The sequence below is a fragment of the Cheilinus undulatus genome, linkage group 2 (assembly GCF_018320785.1).
Source record: "Cheilinus undulatus linkage group 2, ASM1832078v1, whole genome shotgun sequence".
NCBI classification, from domain to species: domain Eukaryota; kingdom Metazoa; phylum Chordata; class Actinopteri; order Labriformes; family Labridae; genus Cheilinus; species Cheilinus undulatus.
This window is the reverse complement of record NC_054866.1, coordinates 2,842,265-2,867,114: the sequence shown is the minus strand read 5'-3', so window position 1 is coordinate 2,867,114 and position 24,850 is coordinate 2,842,265. Positions and strand designations below refer to the sequence as shown.

General features: G+C 39.5%; 1 protein-coding gene across 1 annotated transcript in view; it reads left to right on the top strand.

The window, feature by feature from the left end:
• Positions 1–18,249, top strand: part of serpini1 (serpin peptidase inhibitor, clade I (neuroserpin), member 1) — a 45,704-nt gene extending 27,455 nt beyond the window's left edge. The window contains exons 2-9 of the mRNA XM_041808304.1: positions 2,327–2,624; positions 4,618–4,848; positions 6,036–6,230; positions 10,588–10,792; positions 11,339–11,436; positions 13,094–13,180; positions 13,329–13,418; positions 17,374–18,249. Coding sequence (XP_041664238.1) covers positions 2,327–2,624; positions 4,618–4,848; positions 6,036–6,230; positions 10,588–10,792; positions 11,339–11,436; positions 13,094–13,180; positions 13,329–13,418; positions 17,374–17,450 — 1,281 coding nt within the window. The 3' untranslated portion in view covers positions 17,451–18,249. The remainder of the gene's footprint in view (positions 1–2,326; positions 2,625–4,617; positions 4,849–6,035; positions 6,231–10,587; positions 10,793–11,338; positions 11,437–13,093; positions 13,181–13,328; positions 13,419–17,373) is intronic.
• The last annotated feature ends 6,601 nt before the right edge of the window (positions 18,250–24,850 follow it).

Sequence of the window (24,850 nt, the reverse complement as noted above, 5' to 3'; positions counted from 1 at the left end):
ACACTTCCAGGTGGAGCGTTGTCATGATGAAGAATTACACCATTTTTTCACAACTGTGCTCTCTTTTTCTAGAACCTTTTATTATAGTGTTGATTTGCTGTTGACCCTTCTGGAACCCTCTCCTCCAAAATGATCCCCTTAATGACAAAGAAAAAAACAACATGGCCTTGAATTAGGGATGGTACCGATCCGATCCAATAACGGTATCGGGTCTGATATGGACGTAATTAATAGATCGGATATCTGGCTGACGGCGCCGATCCAAGTGACCAATCCAAATCTATCCTACAGTTTGCAGTAGACCATGAATGCACCGCAGTCTAACACGAGACAGTCTGTGTGTAACTGAGCTAGTATTAGTCAGGGATGTTCTTAGCGGTATAATTACCTAGTCGATTAAACGTAAATCCATATTTAGAAAAGTCAAAACTAGTCTAAAGATGAGAGAACACAAAGAAGAGCAGGTGTGACGTTAGCATGATAATACTCTCTACAGTGTGGCTAACATTGAAAGCTAGCGCCGCCCGCCTTCCTTCCTCTTTGCAGATTAATATCCTGCTTTGATATTTGGCCTCTTTTCACTTCAGGTGAGTAGTCATACGCAGCTTAACCCTCAACAGCCCACATACCACTTTATTTCCATTTACTTCATTGGAAAACTGTCGTACCGCCTACTATACACTAACAGCTCAGCCACTGCTGAGCTTCTCATGTTTACATCCGGTGAAGGGTCAGAGAGGAAGGCTGCGGCCATTAACTGAAGCTACAGCGGTCTCTAGTGACGGAGGGTTCATTAAAGACAGTACAGACAGGGATTTCAAGCCTGTGTTCATATAAAAATGATAGGTAATTGTTGTTTATAACTTAAACTCAGTTGAGTATAAAAAAAAAGTGGATCCGTGCATCCCTACCTTGAATTTGAACTTGCTATGTGGGGCTTTCGTCATCCTTGGTGATGGTGTTTTCCAATGCACTGACTGCCGTTTTGTCTCAGGATCCTACTGGAAGAAGTTTCATCCCATGTAGTCACAGTCCATCTATAAAAAATGGGTTTCCTTCAGTTCTGTGCTCGTTTTTACAGAATGCTCCTATTCTAGATTTTCCTGCCTTGTAGGGCAGTTTACTGACGTAAAAGTTGTGAAGACAGACAGAGGTGTGACACATACAAACTAGAATTGCCACACACCACAGCTGTCAAGCATTTATAAATACTGGTGAGATTTAAGAGTTTATATCAATATATCTTTAAACACTCCCTCCTTCCTCTCTGCAGTATATCTATCTGTACCCTCCATCTATCTCTACTTATGCTATATATCAACGACTCTGTGGTTTCGTCATCTGGGCAGTAGAAAACAATGTTGCCTGGCAACAACAGGTCCAGAGAGATGGTGCAGTATGAGTTCCTTCTGTTTAAAAGGTATGAAAAGGAGTCAGGAAAGGTAGAAAGGTGAGATGGAGGAGGAGATGATAGATGACGTAGATGAAAACGAGGATAAGAAGTGAGGAAAGATGAAGGATGGAGGTAGAGGCCTCGTCTTCATCAGTCATTCTGCTCAGACGCTGAAACTCTCTTGTTAACATACAGAGTCAGAGACGTCAGAGCAGATCTTAAAGGAGAGAATCTGATTTAACCGAAGATGATAAGAATGGCCATAAAATATGCATGAGCTCATTTAGCAGATGTGCTCTGAACAGTGATACAGACTGCAGTCAGCTGTAGTTACAGTGGTGTCTTGTTGTTCATTACATCTGCCTCGCTGCCTCCCCTCATCTCCCTCTCTCTCTCTTATTTCTTTAATCATGCACAGACTTTTTCCCTTCTCCCTTCTTTTGTTTCCGTCTCCTCTTTGCATTTCTACGCTCCCTTCTGCTCACGAGTAAAAACTGTTTGCAGCTATTTTGTTCTTTTTCAGCGTTCACGGTTAAATTGGCAGAATGATTGACTGACGGATGTTTTCTGTCTCTCTTTTTCATCATCCTACATCCTCGCTCTCTCCTCTTTCATCTCTGTCTCCCTCCCTTTTCTGAAATCCTCTTGTCCTTCATCTACTTTCCCCTCTTATGCAATAATCTTCTCCACCTTTATCTCTCCCCCATCCCCTCTGCAATCCTCTCTTCTCCACCTGCCCCTCTCTATCCTCTCCACTTTTGGCTCTGTCTCTCCTCAAATCTTCTCCCTGCTGCATACCCATCTTTTCCTTCCTCCTTTTGGTTCCATCTTTGTATCTTTTTATCCTTTTTAAAACACATTTCCTTCCTCTGTGCCTCGTCCTTCCCTATCCTCTCTGCATCGTCTGATTAAATGTCTTTTTCCTCCCCTCAGCTATCTGTGGTCTGTGCTGCGATGTTGACCCTGGACGTTTTGTCCCCGCTCCTCCTCCTCCTCCTCCCCTCCATCCTGTTGCCTCGTTACGGTTGCCGGGCGGCGGACATTCCTGAGGACACTACATCAGAGTTCTCCGTCAGACTGTACCAGCGGCTGCAGGCGGCGGGGGATCAGGACAACATCATCTTCTCCCCGCTGAGCGTGGCTGTAGCCCTCGGTATGGTGGAGCTGGGGGCCAAGGGGGCGTCGCTGGACGAGATCCGACAGGCGGTCGGGTTCAGCCACCTCATGCCAGGTGAAGAGTTGCACTCAGAAGCTTCAGTTTACCAGTGTCAGGGTCAGTGATGGGAGAATAAAGCAAGCATATGCATGAATGTCAGTGTACTTGTAATAAGGAGTGAGCCCATAAAAACAGACATATACTGTTCATGCTTTCCAGTTTCTGATGCAGATTATGCAAATTCAGTGCTGTGAAAAAATATTTTCCCTTAATTGTTGCTCTTAAATGTTTCAGATCATCAAACACACTTTAATAGCAAGCATAGATAACCTAAGTAAATACTAAATGCAGTTTTAAAATGATTATTTGATTTATTAAGGGGTGAAAAAAACATCCAGACTCACCTGACCCCCATTTCTTCATAACTGCTGGACCTGTTGAATCCAGAACCTGTGTGACAAAGTGAAGTAGGCTGAAAAATCTCCAACACATCATGGTGCTATAAGAATTTCAGCAGATGAGAAACAAAGTCATTGACATCTATCAGTCCGGAATGGGTTACAAAGTCATTTCTAAGGTTTTGGGACTCAGTGAGAGCCATTATCCACAAATGGAGAAATCTTGTGACAGTGATAAACCTTCTTAGGAGAGGCCAGCCTACCAAAATGATTCCCAGGGCACATCTACGAGTCATCCAGGAGGACACCAAAGAACCCAGAACAACATCTAGAGACCTGCAGGCCTCACTTGACTCAGTTAAGATCAGAGTTCATGATTCAACTATAAGAAAGAGACTGGTGAAAAGCATCATGGGAGAGTTCCAAGGCCAAAACCACTGCTTACAAAGGAAGAACACAAGGTTTCATCTCACATTTGATTAAAAACATCCTGATGATGCCCAAGACTTTTGGAGAAATATTCTGTGGACTGACCAGAGGGAAGTTGGGCTTTCTGGAAGGTGTTCGTCCCGTTACATCTGGAGTAAAAATAACACAGCATCTCATCTGAGACCATCAGACCAACAGTCAAACATGGTGGTGGTAGTGTGATGGTCCGGTGCTGCTTTGCTGCTTCAGGACCTCCTTTAAAAACATGCATTAGATAGTACATGCTTGTATCGCTACACAGATGTGTAACAGTAGGAACCATACACTAATGACCTCCGCTTTTGCCCTCCAAAATCTAAGAAATATTGATAACATTTTCTTACTTTGGCCAGAGTCAGAACTTCTGAGTGTTCATTCATATCTCTAAACAAATTGATGTTTTGGCTGATTGATAATAAACCTTGTAGTCAATTTTAAAGACTTAAATGTATCTAGTATGATTCAGCAGATGAGTTTGAGAAAAACCAAGATTTGAGTCACAGATTTGAGAGACGAGTATATTCACAGATGAATACAGCTTACAGAAAGCAAAATATCTCATCAGAGAGCAGCTACTGGTTTAAAATGGAGACAACACTAGTTATCTAATCAAGTGAATTTTGTGCCACAGTCCAGCTGGTATGCTAACCAGATTAAACAAATAATTAAAAGAAACTGGAATATATTATAAAGTGACAGTTATTCTGGAGAGGTCCTTCCTGATGCTCCTACCATCAGCTTCAGAAGAGTCCTCACCTTAAATGCAGTACCTCTTTTGTGGTGGGCTTGAATGTTGTGGTTGTTTTAGCATTAGGAGAACTAAGCGTAAACGGAAGGCAAGATTGGCTGAACATAAACACACTATTAAACTACACAATCCACGATATCCCATGGCTTTACAAAGAGGCAACTGTTCGAAAATATCAGACATTGAACAAATACAAAGTTCAATCAGAGCAAATAGTCTTTTTGGAAATGTACTTTAAAGGTATTAACATTTTAAGTTAAAAAAATGATTAAAAAATAAAACTCTCTGAATCAATTAGATGAATCAAAAGGAGCACAGATGAGTGCAGATCTTCCATTCCTTTGTAGAATCTATAGATGGAGGTTGGAGCAGAGGTGACAGTCAGATGTTCTCCTCAGAGCTGTTCTCTGTTAAACACCTACAGGATGAATCTTTGTCTCCCTCTGTTCTCCAGGCGTTGAGTTCTCTCTGCTCCAGAACCTGACCACGGCTCTGACAGACGATGACACCCACTACATCATTCGATTTGCCAACAGCCTCTTCCTGCAGGAGGGCGTCACCTTTAACCCTGAGTTTCTGCACCTGATGAGGAAGTACTTCAAGGCAGACGTGGAAACCGTGGACTTCAGTGAATCGGCGGCAGTGGCTGAGCAGATCAACAGCTGGGTGGAAAATCACACTGAGAGTGAGTAAAGGAGGGGAGACGGTGAACAGAAATACATGTATTTAAGGGAATAGTCTGATATTACTGCGTGTTGGGTGATATGCCTCTGGGTCATCAGGGCGTTTGCTCCTCATTATTATGATTATTTAGAAAACGGCTGTGTAGAAATGCCATGCCATGTAAACACATTAAGGTCATTAAACTTTCCATTAGTAGTTTGCTGTCTTCTCCTGGTCATAATGCTTACTGTCAAAGCACTTTGCAAACCTCTGTTTTTAAAGGTGCTATACAAATAAAGTTGTTATTATTAATAAAGTTATTATTATAATATAAAAAAACAGTCCTGCTGCATCAGAAAAGGCCTCAACCATCCAAACACAGCAAAAGATTTACTCTAAACTACAGACTCTGTTTTTGTTATTATTTAGAGGTTAATAATAATAATAATAATAATAAATAAATAATATCAGTTATTATTATTACTTTTTTAAGTATTATTATTATTATAGTTTTAATTTGGATGAATCCATCCCTTATTTGTTTAATCAATGTAAATACTCTAGAATATTTTGGATTGATGTTTGTTCATTGGAATGAGTGTTAAAGCTCCGGGAAAACTGCATTATATTTATTTTTGCTTTTTTTAATTTTATTTTTCATTTTTTAGGACTATATATAGGACAATGTTTTGTGGTTCACATGACTCTAATGATGGGGAAATACTACAGGAATTATAAAGAAATGTACAGCCTCCAAACCAATCTTTGAGCTCTTAAATCTGGAATTGCACCAATATTCTTGTTTGATTAAAGACATTCAAAACAAGAAAGTAGTCAAGACAAGCAGTATATTTAGGAGTTATAAGGGCCCTAACAAGTCTATACAGTACTTAACAGCTCATCGCATGTGTATTTTTTAATGCAGGGTTATGACCAAATGAGGGAGAAACAATGGTTAAAAGTGGGGAAAGGCCCTTCTGGTCACAAGACCAGCTATTTTTGATGGAAAATGGGTATCAGAAGTGTATCTTATAAACCAGATATTATGGTAATACAGATCACGAGGGTGTGTGCTGAGCTCTGAATTTACTAAAAATGTGTCTTCCCACCCCAATGTACGACCTCCAAAAGCTTTAACACAGCCGGTGTTTTTATCCAGGTCAGGAAAACTAACACAGATCCTAACACCATCCAAACCGCTTCCTCCAGGTAAGATCCGTGAGCTGTTGTCAGCCGAGGACTTCAGCAGCGTGACCCGCCTGACCCTGGTCAACGCCGTCTACTTCAGGGGCTCCTGGAAAAACCAGTTCAGACCGGAGAACACCCGGACCTTCTCCTTCAGCAAAGATGACGGCTCAGAGGTCCAGACGCTCATGATGTACCAGCAGGGAGACTTCTACTACGGTAGGGAGAGCTCTGTGTGCGTGCTTGTGCCTCTGATGAATCATACTTGTGCCATTTTTTCCTGAGCCGTAGAATTTCAGCTCAGTTTTCCGGGGGTTATTTAAAATGTTAATCTTTGATCTAAAATATTCATATTGGGAGTGTTATTCCAGAAAAATACTCCTTTTTTCTGCATGGTGAGCTCTGCTGCTGAAATTGTGTTCACATACAAATATGCATTTCTTATATAAACGAAGGCTCCATCAATACATTTCACAACTGGCATGGTACCTTTGCATGTCAGCAGTTTCAGTTTTTCACTGGAGAAAAATATACTTCACTCTAATATTTCTGATTTAAAAGAATACTAGTTTCAGTCTTTGCCGATATCTGAAGCAAGAAAAATACCAAGAGCACAGTGGCATCCATAATTCTCAGATGGAAGAAGTCTGGACCAACCAGGACTCTTCTAAGAGCTGGTCACCCAGCAAGACTGAGTAATCAGGGGAGAGGGGCCCTAGTAATTGAGGTGACCAAGAACCTCTGGCATTGATGCAAGCACAAAAACTGTGCAGCAGGAGGTTCATGAATGGGTTTCCATGGCTGAGCAGCTTTGTGAAAGCATCCTATCACCACATCCATTGTCAAGCATCTCAAGGAGTGATGTAAAACACACTGAGAGAGGACTGTGGAGCAGTGGAAACATGTTCTGTGGAATGACCAATCATGCTGCTCTGTTTGGCAGTCAGAAGAGTCTGGGTTTGATGGATGCCAGGAGAAGATTACCTGCCTGACTGCACTGTGCCAACTGGGAAGTTTGATGGAGGAGGGATATTGGTATGGGGCTGTTTTTCAAGGTTTGGGCTAGACCCCTTATCTCCAGTGAAGGCCAATCCTAATGCTTCAGCATACCAAGATATTTTAGACAATTTTATGCTTCCAACTGTGTGGCAACAATTTGGGGAAGGCCCTTTTTCTGTTCCAACATGACTATACTGCAGTGCACAACTTCAACTTTATTGTCTCCAAAGGGAAATTTTCTGTACAGCCAGGTAAAAACTTGAAACATGAATCACACAAATTCAGACCCAACACTGAAATGTGTAAATACAAAAATACATTGAAGAACAAGTGAAGGCAGAACCATTATTAAAAAGCATCTTCAGACATCTGTTGTAAAAATAAGTGTATTTTAAAGATTCATTTGTATTATGGCTTGAGCCATGAACACATTTTTTTATCCTGTTGGTTTGGCCTTTGGACAAATCAAAGCAAGGACTAAAAAGACATGGTTTGATGAGTTTGGTGTGGGGGAACTTGACTGGCCCTATATAACCCTCACCCTTACCCCACTGAGCACCTATGGGATGAAGTGGAACGGAGATTGCAAGCCAGGCTTTCTAGTCCAACATCAGTGCCTGACTTTATAAATGCTCTGCAGGATAAATGGTACAAGTTCCCACAGAAACACTCCAAAATCTTGTGGAAAGCCTTCCAAGAAGAGTGGAGGCAGTCAAGGCTGCAAAAGGGGGGCCAATTCTATATTAAAGTACATGGATTTAAGTACAATGTCATTACAGTCCCAGTTGGTGTAATGGTCAGGTGGCCAAATACTTTTGTCCATATTGTGTTTTATCATAAGGTTGTTTTATTACCCTTTAAGAGAGGTAAAGGATATAAGAACATCCTCCAAGGTCATAATGCTGGTTTAATAAACTGTCTAGGCACCCTGTCTGGAGGTTCCTAGTGAAGCTTTCTATACCTTTAACACTTGAAGGTCATTCTATCAGTGCTATATTGTGTCTATTATGAGGTGTTGGCACTCTGTGCTTCACATCTTTTTGTATTTGTTGTTTTGCGAGGACTGTGAGGTGCTACACTGTTGACAGAGTCCTAACGGCTCTGTTATAATGCTGCTACATCTGAAAAAACAGAAAAATAAACAGATTCTTACTGCACTGTGGTTAAAACTGACACATTCTGGTTATTTTGATGCATTCTGTGTTTGTAGTGAGATTTCATACACCTACGATCACATGGTGCACACAGACTTATCCTCACACACTCAGGATCAAGGAATCTGTCTAGGTGTGAAATGGTGTGGGGGGGGGGTAATGAGGGTACTGGGTTTGCGTGTTCTTAAGGATGCAGAACAGGGACAGGTCTTTGGGGAAGAGGCTGGATTTGCTTTATCATGTTGAAGCAAGATTATATGAACCAGTTTGGAGCACATGTAATGATTACATCACAGTTTGGCACGCATACTGGAAAGACAGTGGAAACCAGGAGAGGCAGACAGATCTGTAGTGTGAGGGTGAAAATGAAGTCATAATAGCAGCGTGTAAAATCATTGCAATAAAACTTGTTTAAGATGCTCTGTAAAGCAAGCATAAAGTCTAAGAGTGATTTAATGTCCTCATAGAAATTAAACTATTAATAAAATAATTAACAGAGTTAATACTAACCCAGCCAGTCAGGGTCAGTTTGTTTACTTGCTAGCATCTTGTGTGGCTGTTTTTATGTCTGTGCTCGGTGTTACATTTTAAGGAGTGACCGTGTTAACTGGTGACTTCACACTGAATATATTTGTGATTAATGTAAAACCCAGATTCCAAAAAAGTTGGGGCACTGTGTAAATGTAAATAAAAGCAGAAGTAAGTGACTGTCAAATCTCATAGACTCATATTTTATTCATTATAGAACATAAACAACATATCAGACGTTAAAACTGAGACACTTTACCATTTCATGAAAAAACATAAGCTCATTTTGAATTTGATGGCAGATATCTCAGAAAAGTAGGGACAGGGCCATGTGTGCCACTGTGTAGCATCCCCTTCTTGTCCCATTCTTGTCTGATTCTAGCTACTAGGTCGTCTTCGTTGAATTTTTTCTTTTAGGAAGCTCCATAAGTTTTCTATTGGTGAAAGTTCTGGACTGCAGGCGGGCCAGTTCTTCTATTGTGAAGCCATGCTGTTGTGGTGGATGTGGTTTAGCATTGTCTCGCTGAAATAGTCAAGGCCTTCCCTCAAAGAGACGTTGTCTGGATGGGAGCATATGTTGCTCTAAAACCTCTCTCTACTTTTCAGCATTGATGTTTCCTTTCCAGATGTTAGAGCTGCCCACACCATAGGCACTAATGCAACCCCATACCATCAGAGATGCAGGCTTTAGAACTGAGCCAGGATTACAAGCTGGATGGTCCCTCTCCTCTTACTCCACATGACATGTGTCTGTGGTTTCCAAATAAAAATTGAAATTTTGATTAATGTGACCACAGAACAGTTTTCCATTTTGCCTCAGTTTATTTTAATGAGCTTTGGTCCAGAGAAGACCGTGGCGTTTCCGGATCCTGTTCACATATGGCTTCTTTTTTGCATGATCCAGCTTGAACTGTCATTTGTGGATGGCACAGCCATCTGTGTGGACAGACAATGATTTCTGAAAGTGTTCCTGAACCCATGCAGTGATTTCCAGTACAGAATCATGCCTTTTTTTAATGCAGTGCCACCTGAGGGCCCCAAGGTCACCAGCATCCAGTATTAACCTTTGACCTTGTCCCTTACTCACAGAGATTTCTCCAGGTTCTCTGAATCATTGATATTTTTATGGACTGTAGATGATGGGATAATCAAAGTCTTTGCAGTTTTACGTTGAGGAACATTTTTCTGAAATAGTTCCACAATTTTCTAAGACTCTGCCTCTCTAAAATGCTCTTTTTATACTCAGTCATGTTACTGACCTGTCACCAAATAACCCATTTATTTGCAAAATGCTCCTCCAAATGTTTTTCCATGAATTTCAATTACTTTTCCAGCTTTTTGTTACCCCATCCCTACTTTTTTGAGATGTGTTGCTGACATAAGGTTTAAAATGCACAAGTATTTTTTTCAGAAAATGGTTAAATGTCTCAGTTTCAACATCAGATATTGTGTTGTGAATAAATTGTGAATAAAATGTGGGTTTCTGAGATCTGACAATGATTGCCTTCTGTTTTTATTTACGTTTTACACAGCGCCCCAACTTTTTTGGAATTGGGATTGTAGTATGCATACAAAAATGTTACTGTATTTCTGTAAGTTGAGCAAATATCATGAGTTTCTTTCCACTCCTGCCCACATGGCTTTTGTTATCAAAAGTTCTTGTGTCAGCACCCTTTCTGAAACGAGATTACACTGAGATTTCTGCGTAGCTTTTTCAGCGCTAAGGAAATACAAACATGCATGCAATCATCTTTACTCACCATGTGAAATTAAAGCCTTTTACGTGGAACTCTGGTGGTTTTTGAATAATGTAATCAGTTCAATCATTTTTCTTCACAAATGCACGTGTCATCATACCTTTAATGCCTAAAACCTTGTGCATGTCCTCCTGTCAGGTGAATTCAGCGATGGCTCACAGGAAGCAGGCGGTGTGTACCAGGTCTTGGAAATGCCCTACGAGGGAGAGGACATGTCCATGATGATCGTTCTGCCCCGTCAGGAGGTCCCACTGGCGTCCCTGGAGCCCATCATTAAAGCCCCCCTGCTGGAGGAGTGGGCCAACAATGTCAAACGGCAGAAGGTGGAGGTCTACCTGCCTAGGTGAGAGGCATAAATAAGAATTCATACTTTTATCCATCTCACTCCTCATGAATTCCTTGCATGACTTTGAATGCCCGTTGAATACAGACCTGGCGTATTCCCTGGTAAGTGGAATGTTCTGAAATTATTATTGCATGCAAAATAAAAACATTAGACAACAAAAGATGAAATGACCTGAAAGAAAAACACTGTAATAGCCTATATGTGTCAAAACTTTGCAGACAATCCCCTATACAGCCTCTATTTTTATTTTTTATTTTTTTAGACTGTACAAACACATAATTACTCCTCTTAATACTGAGATACCAGTTTGCATGGGATTAGTATTTCCTGTGGACCTATGCATGTGCCGAAATATGGTCTGTAATTTGTCCTGGAATTTTTACAGACATGGTCAGTTTGCATGAGATTGGAAACACAGATGTCCCATGGGATTATTACAAATTACTAGAGGTCCCTAGGTAATACTAATCCAGTGACAAATAGGACTTAAGTGCATTATTTTATTCAAATTTTACTTTTTGAAATTCTGACTGCTGTCTCTAGGTTCAAAGTGGAGCAGAAGATCGACCTGAGGAGCACTCTGCAGGAGCTCGGGATAAAGAACATCTTCACCAACGACGCTGATCTCTCCGCCATGACAGGTAGCACTCAGCTGTGTGGAAGCCCACCTCTGACTAATACATACACGCACCAAGATAGAGACACAAAGCGGTGGAGGAATGAAATCTCAGACTCTTAGACGAGAAAGAGAAGATGATTCAGTAGATTCTGCCGTCTGACTGCAGTGAAGTAGCCTCCGGTATTTTCTAAGGTAACCAAGGTAACTGGCACGGAGTTTGCAGGTCAGAGCTGTCACATCATACAACAAAAATAGATCCAGGGAGAGAGACAGGCATACCGCAGCAGCAGAAAAGACATAAATAAGTCACAGTAATATGCATCAAAGAATACACATACTGTATGCTGCTAGTGCTATGAAAGAACTAAGATACAAAATAAAGAGAGAGGTAATTCAGCTTATAGCAGATACTCCTCTTTGACATTAACCAGATCACATCTTAGCAAAACATCATTAACTAGAACCACATGGTTATGAGCCTCAGAGACTTTGTTAACAGTTGTTTAGGTTCTTCTGTAAATCTATTAATTTTTGCATTAGGGCCTTTGCACATCAAGGATGATGCAAATAAATGGCACGAAAATGCGAAAAATTCGGAGGCAGATTTTGACGCATCTTCCTATGTACATCAGGAGTGTGTGATGTAAGAATGAATTATGCACATTGTAAAAAACATTCACACTGTGAATGTCTGCAGTGTGTTTTGCCCATCCTCTGGCAAGCTGAGGTACAGAGTAAGAGATGAAATGAGATTTCTGCCTCTTTCTCGGGTGACCGAATTTTCAGTCCTCCAAATAGGTACATTTAAACTTTATCACAAAACCATATGTATAAGCTCATGGTACAGTGTGATTTTTTTTTTCAGCACACATTTTGGTGCCATAGAAAGTGCCTCAGCAGATGAAATAGCATTTTCCAAGATCAACCAAAATAAAACATGTAAAATTCACACCAGTAAACAATAGAAAAGGGTGTGTTGAAGAGGTTGGTGACCTGAACTGTGACACATTTTTCAGGCTTTTCACCTTTTCAGATTTATTATCATTATTATTCATATTTTTTTATCATTATATTATATTTTATTATTATCGTTACCATATATATATGAGGAATATTATCAATATTATTGCTGTTATTTTACAAAAAGCAAGATGAGATTAAAAAAATACTGTGGCCATTAGAACTTAAAGTAAAACATGAAAACACAAATATGTGCGGTCTTTACTTTTAAAAAATAGTTTTACACAATCTGTCCCTACTGTGTAGCTTTTTAACTTTAGGTTCTTTGCAAAGATGCCCTCCTTAGTTTTATGCAAGCAGCAGAAAAATGAAGCCAATGCATAAGTGCAAAAAAGTGCAATACCGCTAGTCATGTCAAAGGGAAGTCAGCTTGGGGCGCGCCGGTAGTCGAGTGGTTAGGGCACGCACCATGTACGCAGGCGGCCCGGGCTCAAATCCGGCCTGTGGCCCCATTTCCTGCATGTCTCTCCCTGCTCTCTTCCCTGTTTCCAAATCTATCCACTGTCCTCCTATCTCTAATAAAGGCACGAAAAAGCCCAAAAATAAATAAAAAAAAAAAAGGAAGTCGGCTTTCTTTCAACAGTACCAGGCAGTTACTATGGTGAGGACACCTAAAACTTGTAGGTGATCATTTGTGTGCTTATACTTGTGTATAACAGATGGGAAGGACCTGTTCATCGGGAAGGCGGTGCAGAAGGCTTACCTGGAGGTGACCGAGGAGGGGGCAGAGGGAGCTGTTGGATCAGGTAGGCTTCTGCTTCTTAACTTTCCTGATCAAAAACATCACTATACTTTCTAACTGTGAATGAGTCTTTATGGAAAAGTTCACTAAATACTTCCCTCCTTTGTTAAACAAAAACATGTCTGCTCTCTCTCTCCCTCTCTCTCTTTCAGGAATGATCGCCCTCACCAGGACCCTGGTTCTGTACCCACAGGTCATGGCCGATCACCCGTTCTTCTTCATCATTAGAAACAGAAGGACAGGTACATTTGTTACTGTGTGTGAGAAAAAAACATGTTTATAGCTCATGAAAATCAAAAGTACAGCACCTCAAAATATTAGACTGTTACATGAGACCGATCAATAAGAGGATTTATAATACAGAAATGTTAACCTTCTGAAAAGTATGTTCATTTATGCTCTCAGTACCATGTAGAGGCTCCTCTGCATGAATTACTGCATCATTGCAGCCTGGTGCCGAGGCAGTCAGCCAGTGGTACTGGGAGGGTGGTAGGAAGCCCAGGTACACTATATAGACAAAAGTATTTGGCCACACCTGTTAGTTGTAGAATTCAGGTGTTACAATCAGACCTGTTGCCACGAGTGTATAAAATCAGCACCTAGTCATGCAGTATCTGTTTACAAACATTTGTGATTCTGAAGAGCTCACTGACTTCAAGTGTGGTACTGTGATGGATGCCAACTTTGCAATAAGACAGTTGGTGAAATTTCATCCATGCTGGATATATTACAGTCAACTGTAAGTGATAATATTAGAAAGTGGAAGTGTTTAGGAACAACAGCAACTGAGCCATGACACGAAAGACCGCATAAATCACTGGCGTATGGTTTGTAAACGTCTAGCTGAAGAGTTCTGAACTTCCACTGGCATTAATGTAAGCCAGAGGTGTCAAACTAAATCACAGCAGGGGCTGGATTCTTAATTTAGGTCTAACCCGAGAGCCTAATGGGCCAACATTAAATCACAAACCTAATTTTCACCATTAATAAAATTTGAAAAAGAAAAAAAAAAAGAATACTGATGATAAATCATTCTGAAATGTAAAAAAGTCAAAACAATAAGTTAAATAATTTTAAAACAGTAAGATAAAAGGTCGAAACATAAAATAAAAATGGAAAAATTGTGTTTTAAAAGTCAAAAGTCAAATTCATGAGTTTGGAAAGTCAAATGTGAGATAAAATTTAGAATCATGAGTTTAAAAGTCAAAATATGAGTTAAAATTTTAAATTTTGAGTCTAAAGGGTAAAGATGTGGGATAAAAGCCAAAATTAGGGGTTGAAATGGTCAAAATATGAGGACAATTTGAAATAATGAGTTAAAAAGATCAAAATAAGACTTAAAATTTAAAACTGTGAATCTGAAGGTCAACATATAATACAAAAAGTCATTTCTGACATTTCCTGAAAATTCCATGACTTTTTGAGTTATGTTGCTAACAAATGAACAAACAAACAAACAAACAAACCCACCTGATCACGTAACCTCCTTGGCGGAGGTAATAAAGTCAAAATCATAAGCCTGAGTCATAATTTTGAGATGCAAAATTGAAAACGTAAAATGAAAACAAAACTTTTCTTTTTCAACATTCCCGTTTTTTTTTTACTTTTGATTTTCAGTCTTTTTTAGATTTTGATGACTTTACCAAGGATATTTTAAATCATCATGGTTTAGTTTTTATTTTCATACTGGAGAAAATCTGCAGACCTCATCCTAGAGGGCCACTTATAATGGAAATATGCTACCTTCTTGCGGGCTACATATTACTGTACCACGGGCTAGATTTGGCCCCTGGGCCTTGAGTTTGACACCCCTGATGTAAGCAATAAAATGTGCAGCGGGAGCCTCATAATTGGGTTTCCATGGCAGAGCAGCTGCATGCAAGCCTCACATCATCAAGTCCAATGGCAAGTGTTAGATAGAGTGGAGTACAGCACACCGACACTGGACTGTGGAGCAGTGAAAACGTGTTCTGTTTGGTAACCAATCACAACTCTCTGTTTGGCAGTCAGATGGGTGATTCTGGGTTTGGCAGATACCAGAAGAAAATTACCTGTCTAACTGCACTGTGCCAACTGTGAAGGTTGGTGGAGGAGGGATAATGGTATGGGGCTGTTTTTCAGGGTTTGGGCTAGACCCCTTATCTCCAATGAAGGCCAAACTTAATACTTTAGAGTACCAAGGCATTTTGGACAATGCTATGCTTCTAACTTTGTGGCAACAGTTTTGGGAAGGCCTTTTCTATTCCAACATGACTGTGCCCCAGTGCACAAAGCAAGGACTATGAAGGCATGGTTTGATGAGTTTGGTGTGGGAGAACTCGACTGGCTGACACAGAGTCCTGACTTCAAAACTGAGCCCCTTTGGGATGAACTGCAACAGAGATTGTGAGCCAGGTCTTCTGGTCCAACAACAGTGCCTGACCTCATAAATGCTCTGCAGCACTGATCATCAACTGGTAGCCCGAGGGCCACGTCAGGCCCCCCAAAGTGTCCTGTCCGGCCCCTGTCTGGAAAGATTGTTAAATTCAGAAAAGGAAGAAAAGAAGATTTTAAGAGTATCTTTTGGCTTAAATGTATGCAGCTGTTAAATCCATCCCACAAAAAATAACATTGAAATAGTTTTAGAATGACTTAACATTTGATCTGTTTTTTCGGAGATTTACTGTCATAATTAGTAAGTATTTTAAAAAGGGTTAAGATTGGCAGAAGTGCTGCAAAAATGACCAGATAAAGTGGTGAAAAGAGGTTAAATTTGGCAAAAAAAGAAATGGTAAAAGAGGAAAAAAGGCACAAAAGGTATCAAAAATTGGTTAGAAATGACAAAAAGGTAGTGCAAGAAAGTAAAAGGGTTAAAAAGTGGCAAAAACTGATAATAGAGTGGCATAAAGGGGAAAAAACATGCAGAAAAAGTGTTTTAAAGGGGGCTAAAATCTTTCAAAAATTGTGTTAAAGAGGCAAAAATGGGAAAAAAGTATCAACAATGAGTTTAAAAGTGGCAAAATTGGTTTAAAAGATGCAAAAAATGTTTTTAAAAAAGTAATGAAAAGGGGTTAAAAAAGTGGCAAAAAAGAAAAGTGGCAGAACTTGGATAAAAGAGTGTCACAAAGGGGATAAAACATGCAGGAAAAGTGTTTTAAATTGGGTTGAAATCTTTGAAAAGTTGTTTAAAAGAGGCAACAATGGGCAGAAGTATCAAGAATGGATTAAAAGTGGCAAAAATTGGTTTTTAAAGTTGCAAAAATGTTGAAAAAGGTAATTAAAAAGGGTTAAAAAGTGGAAAAAACAGAAAAGTGGCAAAAATTGATAAAAGTGGCAAAAATTGATAAAAGTGTCACAAAGGAGATAAAACATGCATGAAGTGTTTTAAATTGGGTTAAAATCTTATCAAAATTGGGTTAAAGAGGCAAAAAAGTATCAACAATGTGTTAAAAGTGAGGGAAAAATTGGTTGTAAAGTTGCAAAAATTGTTGAAAAAAATGTAATGAAAAGGGGTTAAAGAGTGGCAAAAATAGAAAAAAAGTGGCAAAAAATGATTAGAGTGTCACAAAGGGGATAAAACATGCATGAAGTGTTTTAAATTGGGTTAAAATCTTATCAAAATTGCTTTAAAGAGGCAAAAAGTATCAAAAAAGGTTTAAAAGTGTCAAAAATTGCTTAATATTGGTGCTAAATGACAACTGGGGAGGGCCCATTCTCTGTGATTTTCAGGGGTCCGGCCTTTTCTGTTAGGCCTTTCTCCTTGTGGCCTGCTGCGTTATAGATTATGGGGATAGATCTCACTGGTAATGCCTAAAATAATATAAAACATTTCTTCAATTTTTGTGTATTTGAAAGTCCGGCCCCCAGAGTTTCTGTTGAGACTAAATCCGGCCCTTGTGCAGATGTACTTGATGAGCCCTGCTCTACAGAATGAATGGGTACAAATTCCCACAGAAACACTCCAAAATCTTGTGGAAAGTCTTCCAAGAAGAGTGGGGGCTGTTGAAGCTGCAAGAGGGGGCAACTCCATATTAAAGTACATGTATTTCAATACAGTGACATTACAGGCCCTGTTGGGCAGGCAGCTGAATACTTTTGTCCATATGGTGCATTAAAGAGGCTTGAATATAAATCAGTTTTTAAAGAAACTATTAAAAAAGTGCACCTTACATATCAGTTTGGCTCACCTGTCTCTCCATCTGTCCCCTCCTCCCCCAGGGTCCATCCTCTTCATGGGCCGAGTCATGACCCCCGAAGTCATCGAACCCACCGACCAAGACTTTGACTCCATGTAATCCCAGTCTCAGGTCACTCACTCTCAGCCAATCAGATCCTGACGTCATAAACGCTGCCTATCCTACTATTGCCATCTTCAGCTGTGTTTTATACTCCTGAAAAAATATATAAACTGAATATGAAACAATATATTCTATACTGAAATACGACATACGACATATAATGTGACTGTGTTTTGATACTGTAAGCTTTAATCTCTTGGACAGAGGAATGCATTAAGGGGAGGATGTAAATAATCTCTGGTAAAGGATGGTTTGTATATGAGCAAAAAGAACACATGAAATGTAATTCACGCACTACCCCTTTAAGTTAAGCAGCTTCTTACTCACCTGCGCCCACACACAGTGCACAAAGCGATTTTCTCCCTAAAAAATCGACTCTTACTCCAGATGCAGTATGCACACAGTGTACTTTCACACATTAAATATACCCTTGTACATTTGACATTGTGTTCTATACATATATATATGCTCGGTATTTATTGCACACGTGCAAACATTTTCTCCTAATAAATGAATCTTAGTAACATATCTTCTATATCTACAGACAGTACTCTAGTCCTTTTTTTACACTGTAGGCACATGGCTAATCTGCTGATGAACTAATATGCCTTATCACATCTGAGAGGTCGGTTTAACCCACCTGGGCATCTCACAGGTGAGCAGAGGGGGCTGCGTAACTATGGCAGGTTGCTATAGAAACAGAAAGGGGCAAAATGTGCTGTACCGTTTTGGATGTACATACAGGGAAAAACAGTAACACCAGCTGTACTCAGTCTTTACGAAATAAAAACATGAATGTGTTCCCATTATGGCTTGGTGTCCTTTCTCTGTGAGGCTGTCAGAATCCTCATAAATATGTGCTGATTTTCAAGGTCATTACAGCTTAGATGGGCTGTACACAGCATTTAGGATGTCACAAAAACACATGAGAGAGTATTAAAGAAAAAAGTCTGCTGTATTTTCAGCTGCTGTATATATCAGACTTAGTTTTAATAGTTAAGAAGTGCATTCTGAGGTTTAAACAATGAGTGAAGATATCACCTTGCTGGAATAACAAGGTGCTGATTTCTAATTTATTAATGCTCAATAATGCAAATATTTGCTCAGCCAATTAGTAATTAGTAACCAGTGCAATTAGATATGTTGACATGGTGAGTATCAAACTGTGTATGAGAGAGAGAGAGAGAGAGAGAGAGGAGGTAAGGGTATTTCAGAAAAGTTGGCAAGCAGTGTAAATATAAACTTAGCACAAAAAGTATGTAAATTAGTGTTACACACTGAAAGAAGGACTCTCAGTGTGGCTGTTACAGATTTAGTGAGGCATTCACGAGCTGCAAATATACACAAACAGAAAAGTACATAGGACATTGTTGTAGTCACGCTTCTGCACAGCTCAGGGCAACAGTGTGTTGATATTGTTTAATTTCTAATATAATTCTACAAATACCAAACAAACATTACATAAGCATACAAAATACATAACTACACATGTGCAGTAACTTCACAGCATGAAACTTAAAGGTGCAGTGTGTAAAACTGAATATCAACATCTAGAAGTGGGTTCTAGATTGCATTTCTCTGCTGGAAACTGTGGCAACCAGTTGAATTTAATGTGTATCTGTAATGTAAATACAATACAATACAATACAATAACTTTATTCTTCCTTTTTCCCTCTATGTTACGATGGAAACGTAAAAATCCAAGATGGCAGCATCCATGGAGGGGACCCTCCCTATGTATGAATTAAAGGTTTATTCTGAGTTGTTTTTTTTTTTTCAAAATAGCTATTTTTGAATTTAGATGACTAAACACTTATTTAGATAGACCATCTTAGAAATGTTTTGCTTTGTTTTACCAAGTTTGTTCAGCTAAATGCTGCTAGGCTAAATATTACACACTGCACCTTTAAAAGTAGGTGCTTTTTACTTTTGCTTGAGTAGATGTATGGACAAGTTCGTCTACTTTTGAATTTTAACCAGAGTAATTGTAGTTTTCTCTGCTACAATAGTCGTGCACTTTGTCCACCTCTGATAATAAGTTAAACCAATTTGTAATTCTGCTGTAGACTACCAATGGATCTGGCTTTAAGTTTTTATTTTACTAAGGATCATTGCTTTAATCACTCTTGCCAACAAAATACCCTGGGACTTCCAGCACCAACCTTCAGAGTAGGTTTTTGAAGGAAGACTAATCTGGGACATGGCAGATAAAAATGTTTTAAACAACAAAACAAATTAATTCAAATAACAACAAGCGAAGCAGAAATTCCCATGTGTTCTTCTGCAAATGAAACCCTCATCTTGAAATAACTGTCAGAGGTACTAAATGTATTTTAAAAGTCTTTACCTTGCAACATTTGAGGGAGTCATTTCCACAGTTCCCTGCAGTATCGAGGGTTTTCATTTACCTCTATGAAATATCTAATGGCCTTTTCATCTCCTCAGTGTGCACAGCGTGCTTCAATGCTGCTATATTTTAACACAACAAGCTGCATTGTTGAGGAATGACAGCCCATGGGTGTAGGAAGTTATAATCTAAATTACTCTCACCAGCTGGTGTGATAGCTGAGCCTTCTGTCTTCATTGTGTGCTGCTGAAAATCTAAAACAGGCCGATCCTGCCTCCTGCTGCTGGCATCATCCAGAGAGACAAAGAGGCTGTCTGTTAGCCTGTCCTATGACCGCGTCTACTTGAGCATACTGGCCATATAGTGATGCTTTAAAACTCATGTACTGCAGACATGAGGTGCATTAATGTGCAGTGTTTATATTATATTTAATGTATTCGTGCTTTGTCCTTGCTATTGCACCAGGTGGAGCGTCACCTGCTCAGCTTAGGCTGCATTTACAATGTAAGCCTTAGTGCACTGATAGTTATTATAGAGATGGTTTTAAAACTTATTTTGCATGTTTGGCTTAAAAAAATGAATGTTTGATGATTTCCAACTTGACCTGCTACCAAAACGTCAGATAAATCAGCTGTCATGAGCTCCAGGAGAGGAAAAAACATCAGGCAATGAATAGGCTGTATTTTGTAGACATTTCAAGTGTATATTTTCAGTATATTCCAACATAGACGTCATAAACTAGCACACACAAACAAGATGCACAATTACAACGCTCTTAAATGAGGTAAACGCTGATGACTTTTAACTTTAACAGACTTTTCTTTGCAAGGAACCTCAAGTTATATAGTAGGGAAAGATTATACCTGGTGTTAAACTGATTTCTGTAAGTGAAGACAACACATTTTTGTGTTTTTATGTCTTAGTTCAAGACGTTTTAGTGACCAACCCTCCTGTGTGTTAGCCTTTTTGGCATGTTGTGTTTTTCACAAATTTATGCCGTAGCCAGAGCAATGAGTATTCCTACATTTACAATTACAGTAGTTAGATTAGAATCTAAAACTTAGAATACAGACCCCGATATATAGAAAATAATTAAATTATGAATAAATTAAACATTTTCTCAATAAAGTTATATTTAAAGAATAAATCTACGCAAACAATGAAGGCACGTCAGATGTAAAAGGTCTGCTTTGTGATTGTTAGACACTTATTCTAGAACATATCGTTCCATCTGCAGGGTATAAATAGAGCTGAGCCCATCTTGGAGAGGTATGTCGTTTTTCTGAGCTAGCAAGCTAAGCTAACCAGTTAGCTTGATTAAGCCACACACGTGGACAAAATTGTTGGTACCCCTCTGTTAATAAAAGAAAAACCCACAATGGTCACAGAAATAACTTGAATCTGACAAAAGTGATAATAAATAAAAATTCAATGAAAATTAACCAATGAAAATCAGACATTGCTTTTAAATTGTGGTTCAACAGAAATATTTTAAAAAATGAAACAGGCTTGGACAAAAATGATGGTACTTCTAGAAAAGATTGAAAATAATGTGACCATAGGGACATGTTCAACCAAGGTGTGTCCTCTAATTAGCATCACAGGTGTCTACAAACTTGTAATCAGTCAGTCGGCCTATTTAAAGGGTGACAAGTAGTCACTATGCTGTTTGGTGACATGGTGTGTACCACACTAAACATGGACCAGAGGAAGAGAAGGAGAGAGTTGTCTCAGGAGATTAGAAAGAAAATGATAGACAAGCATGTTAAAGGTAAAGACTATAAGACCATCTCCAAGCAGCTTGATGTTCCTGTGACTACAGTTGCACATATTATTCAGAAATTTAAGATCCACGGGACTGTAGCCAACCTCCCTGGATGTGGCCGCAGGAGGAAAATTGATGACAAATCGAAGAGACAGATAATACAAATGTTAACAAAAGAGCCCAGAACAACCTCCAAAGATATTAAAGGTGAACTCCAAGGTCAAGGTACATCAGTGTCAGATCGCACCATCCATCCTTGTTTGAGCCAAAGTGGACTTCATGGGAGACGACCAAGGAGGACACCACTGTTGAAAACAAATCATAAAAAAGCCAGACTGGAATTTGCCAAACTGCATGTTGACAAGCCACAAAGCTTCTGGGAGAATGTCCTATGGACAGACGAGAAACTGGAACTTTTTGGCAAGGCACATCAGCTCTATGTTCACAGATGCAAAAATGAAGCATACCAAGAAAAGAACACTGTCCCTACTGTGAAACATGGAGGAGGCTCTGTTGTGTTCTGGGGCTGCTTTGCTGCATCTGGCACAGGGTGTCTTGAATCTGTGCAGGGTACAATGAAATCTCAAGACTATCAAGGTACTCTAGAGAGAAATGTGCAGCCCAGTGTCAGAAAGCTTGGTCTCAGTCACAGGTCATGGGTCTTGCAACAGGATAATGACCCAAAACACACAGCTAAAAACACCCAAGAATGGCTAAGAGCAAAACATTGGGCTATTCTGAAGTGGCCTTCTATGAGCCCTGATCTAAATCCTATTGAACATCTGTGGAAGGAGCTGAGTTAGTTTCTGTGACCATTGTGGGATTTTCTTTCATTAACAGAGGGGTACCAACAATTTTGTCCACGTGTGTAGGCTTGTTCATTTTCTTATCTGGTAGCTTTGTGTTTTTCAAAGAATACAACATGTTGGGTATGAAAAATAAAAACTATTTAACTGTTTTCGCTGTCTCAAAATAATTTAAAGTGATGTTTACAGTTTAAAGATGTTTAAAGTTGTGGTTTGACTAAGTTTAAAGATGTGAAACAGATCATAGTTAATGTTTGGTATGGTTATGAACGTCAAAACTGACGCTAGCTATTTTTTTTAGGTGGAGAGACAGAGGGAATGGAGAGACAGAAGAAAGAGAGGGATGAGGAGATGGAGAAGCAGGAGCAGGAGGAGAAAGAGAGAAAGGAGGAAACAGACTAGTTCAAGAAGAGATGGAGATTCAAGAGGGGAGGGAGAGACAGGAGCAAGAGGAAAAGGAGAGGCAGGAGGAGATGGAGAAGCGGGAGGAAATTGATAGACTTGTCCAAGAGGAATTGAAATTTCTAGAGGGAATGGAGAGACAGGAGAAAGAGAGGCAGGAGGAGAGGCAGAAAGAGCAAGAGGAGGAGAAGAAGAGTACAGAGCAGGAAGACAGGGAGAGATTGAAGCAAAATGTCAGGGTGAAAAAGGAGATGCTAGAGAGGGAGAGGAGGAGATGTGAACAGGAGCAGGAGGAGAAAGAACAACGGGATCAGCAGGAAAGGGAGAGACAGATGCAGGAGGAGAGGGACAGGTTAGAGAGGAGAAAGAGGAGGAGACAGGAGAAGGAAGAGAGGGAGAGACAAGAGCTGGAGGACAGGGAAAGACATCAGCAGGAAGAGATGGAGAGACAGGAGAGATTGGAGAGGAGAAGGATGAGGAGACAGGTGCAGGAAGAGATTGAGAGACGGGAGACAGAGGAGAGAGAAAGACAGGAACAGGAAGAAATGGAGAGACAGGAGAGGCTGGAGAGAAGAAGGAGAAGACGGGAGCAGGAAGAGAGGGAGAGAAGAGAGGAGGCTGAGAGACAAGACCGGCTGGAGAGGAAGAGGAGAATGAGTCTGGAAAAGAGGCTCCAGGAGAGGGAGAGACGAGAGCAGGAAGAGAGGGAGAGAGAGGACAGAAACAGGAGGAGGGAGGAAAGAGACGGACAGGATAGACAGATACTGGTCCAACAAGTAGAGAAGGAGGAGCAGTTGGAGGGAGGAGACTGTCCTCCACAGATGGGCATCTTTTCCAAGCTGAAGCTCCGCTACCTGGAACATCAGTAGGACAAGATCCTCAAGGCCATCTCCAAGAGCCAGACAAAGGAGGTGCTCATCAAGGCTGGAGGTAAGAAAATCTCTCTACCTTATTTTCAGTGTAGAACATACGTGTGTTTTTAGTTATCACACAAATGATTTTTTTTTTAATGTTTTTTCCCCTTTAAGATGTCAGAGTTTTTCCAAACATGCTTGAAAGAAGTTGAAGACTCTTTAGCTGAACTCCAGGCTAGTATTTTGTTTCTTTCAGATGATGATCCTGAAATAAAGGAGGAGCAGGTTTGCAAGCAGCAGGTGAAGAGGCAGAAGCTGGTGGAGAAACAGAAGGCTCTGGAGGAAAGGATTAGACGGAGGAAAATGCAATCCATGTTTAGTCTAATCAGAGCAGCCCTCCATAATTAGTCATTTGAATTTTAGACACATTAAAATTACATTATAAAAATTTAGCAAAATTAATGAATAACATTCAGTCTTATTAAAACAATTATGTTTTACTAGCTGATTGTTTCAAAGTAGGATAAAAGTAATTTGGCAGTAGAGAAAAAAAGCAACTTCTAAAATAATATAATAATATTATATGTATATGATATATCAAAGTAGTTTAGGTGAAATAAAGTAGACAATAAAGTTAGTCAATAGTTTATAATCAGTAGAATAAAGTTAAGTGTCCTCTGATAGGGGTTGGTGGGTTAAAATATAAATGAAAAGAAATGTGATCAAAACTTTTGATAACGTGTAATCATACGTTTCCCAACACTTAATGAAGTTGCCACTTAGAATCTGAAGAATAAAAATATTTTAAAGATAAAATTATACAGTTTTTTAAAAAATGTAGGTAAAGTTTTAAAGGAGGTAACTTATAACCAGTAGAATTAAAAGGGGGGGGGGGGGGGGGTGTCAAAGTTATAGTAAAAATAGATGATACTATCTAAAATATACTATATTTTAATCGTCTGTTCCTCATTTCTTTATGAAGCTTTCTCCATTTTCTTAAATAAATCCTGATATAGAAAATTATATTACAGTGTAGTGTAAAAGTTGTTTGATTGTAGGAACACAGTATAAATTGTAAAATGAGTAATCAATAACAAAAAGTTATTTGGGGTTGGTGGCATGTCAAAATTAAAGTTTAAAAAGATGAAACTGTTTAAAATTTAGTGTATTTTTACTTTGCATTCCCCAACAATTTATGACTGGCACATCTGATAAAAAATTAA